The sequence below is a fragment of the Peromyscus californicus genome, unplaced genomic scaffold, assembly GCF_007827085.1.
Source record: "Peromyscus californicus insignis strain IS unplaced genomic scaffold, ASM782708v3 Scaffold_11__1_contigs__length_118956290, whole genome shotgun sequence".
In the NCBI taxonomy this organism is placed as follows: domain Eukaryota; kingdom Metazoa; phylum Chordata; class Mammalia; order Rodentia; family Cricetidae; genus Peromyscus; species Peromyscus californicus.
Genome location: NW_026294402.1, coordinates 15,484,425 through 15,485,862, shown reverse-complemented (window position 1 = coordinate 15,485,862; position 1,438 = coordinate 15,484,425). Strand labels below are relative to the sequence as shown.

Below are 1,438 nucleotides of genomic sequence, written 5' to 3'. Positions count from 1 at the left end.
TTGATGTTTTATTGTATGAAAACATATGCAGCATGAATTTTTAATGTTATATGTTTAGAAACAAGGCCACAGTGAACCTACAATATCTAACTTGGATAAGCACAGCAAGATATATCTTGATTCACTACATGTTTTGATCATTTTGTGTCCAGAAATTTTTACAGTTGCTACATTTTTCATGACACCACAGTCAGTTATGTGACCCACAGTTTAAAAATCTATATATTCCAGGGTCATACAAGTAGTTAAGTTAGGTTATTTTGACTATTTTCTGGAGGGCTTTCTTGATGTCTCTATTTCTCAGACTGTAGATGAAGGGGTTAATCATGGGAACCACCATGGTATACATTATTGAAGCCACCACACTTTCTCTGGAAGAGTTAGAAACAGATGAACTAAGGTACACACCAAGGCCTGTTCCATAAAATAAGCAAACAACTGATAGGTGTGATCCACAGGTAGAAAAGGCTTTATATTTCCCATGCAATGATGGAACTCTAAAAATGGAGGAAATAATTTTATAGTAGGAGTAAAAGATTCCTGAGACAGGGAGAAAACCAGCAATGATACCTACAATAAATATGACTATGTTATTGATAGAGGTATCAGAACAGGCAAGTTTTAGAAGCTCTGGAACATCACAGAAGAAATGAGGAATTTCTTTATTAGTGCAAAATGTTAGTTGTGACACCATCAAACAGTGTACCTGTGAATCCATAAGACTAATGAAAAATGACACCAGGACCAAACGTCTACACAGACCAGGATTCAGGATGACTTGGTAGTGTAGAGGGTGACAAATGGCTACCCATCGGTCGTAGGCCATCACAGTCAGTAGTAGGCTGTCCATACACCCAAAGAGAAAGAAGAAGGATACCTGACTTAGGCAGGCTGCGTAAGTTATAGTTTTGCTACGGGTCTGCATGTTTATCAACATTTTGGGGACTGTGGTGCTGCTGAAGCCCATGTCAGACAAGGAAAGATTGTAGAGGAAGAAATACATGGGGCTGTGGAGGTGGGAATCAGAGCTGATGGCCAGGATGATGAGCATATTTCCAAGCACTGTGAGCAGGTATATGAGCAAGAATAGTACAAATAAGATGGGCTGCAGGTCAGGATCATCTGAGAGTCCAAGGAGGAGGAATTCCAAGGCCCCTGTTAAATTATATGGCTCCATGGGGTTAGGATATCTTTTGAAAAGAAAAAGACTGTTATAGTGAATTAAGTACTATAAAGGCAACTAGCTAACATGCCTGTATTTTTGTAATGCAGCAATCATAAGAAAACATTCAGATATAAGAACTACTAAGGTTTAGACAATTAATTTATTCAGAATGAAGGTTCATGGGCTAGGATCTTTGTTGTCTATTTGGTAGATACTTGAAACATTTAAGAGGAATCTATGATTTAAATGTAGATCAGTGGTACAGTCCTTGTC

The 1,438-nt window shown here is 38.2% G+C and overlaps 1 protein-coding gene across 1 annotated transcript; it reads right to left on the bottom strand.

Annotated features, from left to right (window-relative positions):
- Window positions 1-250: 250 nt before the first annotated feature.
- Window positions 251-1,230, bottom strand: LOC128103099 (olfactory receptor 18-like). The gene has a single exon (XM_052727185.1). It carries the CDS (start codon window positions 1,175-1,177, stop codon window positions 251-253), a length of 927 nt encoding a protein of 308 aa, XP_052583145.1. The 5' UTR covers window positions 1,178-1,230.
- Between the last annotated feature and the right edge of the window lie 208 nt (window positions 1,231-1,438).

Excerpts from the sequence above, each read along its gene's own strand:
- LOC128103099 (XM_052727185.1), bottom strand. The coding sequence starts at position 1,177 with ATGGAGCCATATAATTTAACAGGGGCCTTGGAATTCCTCCTCCTTGGA.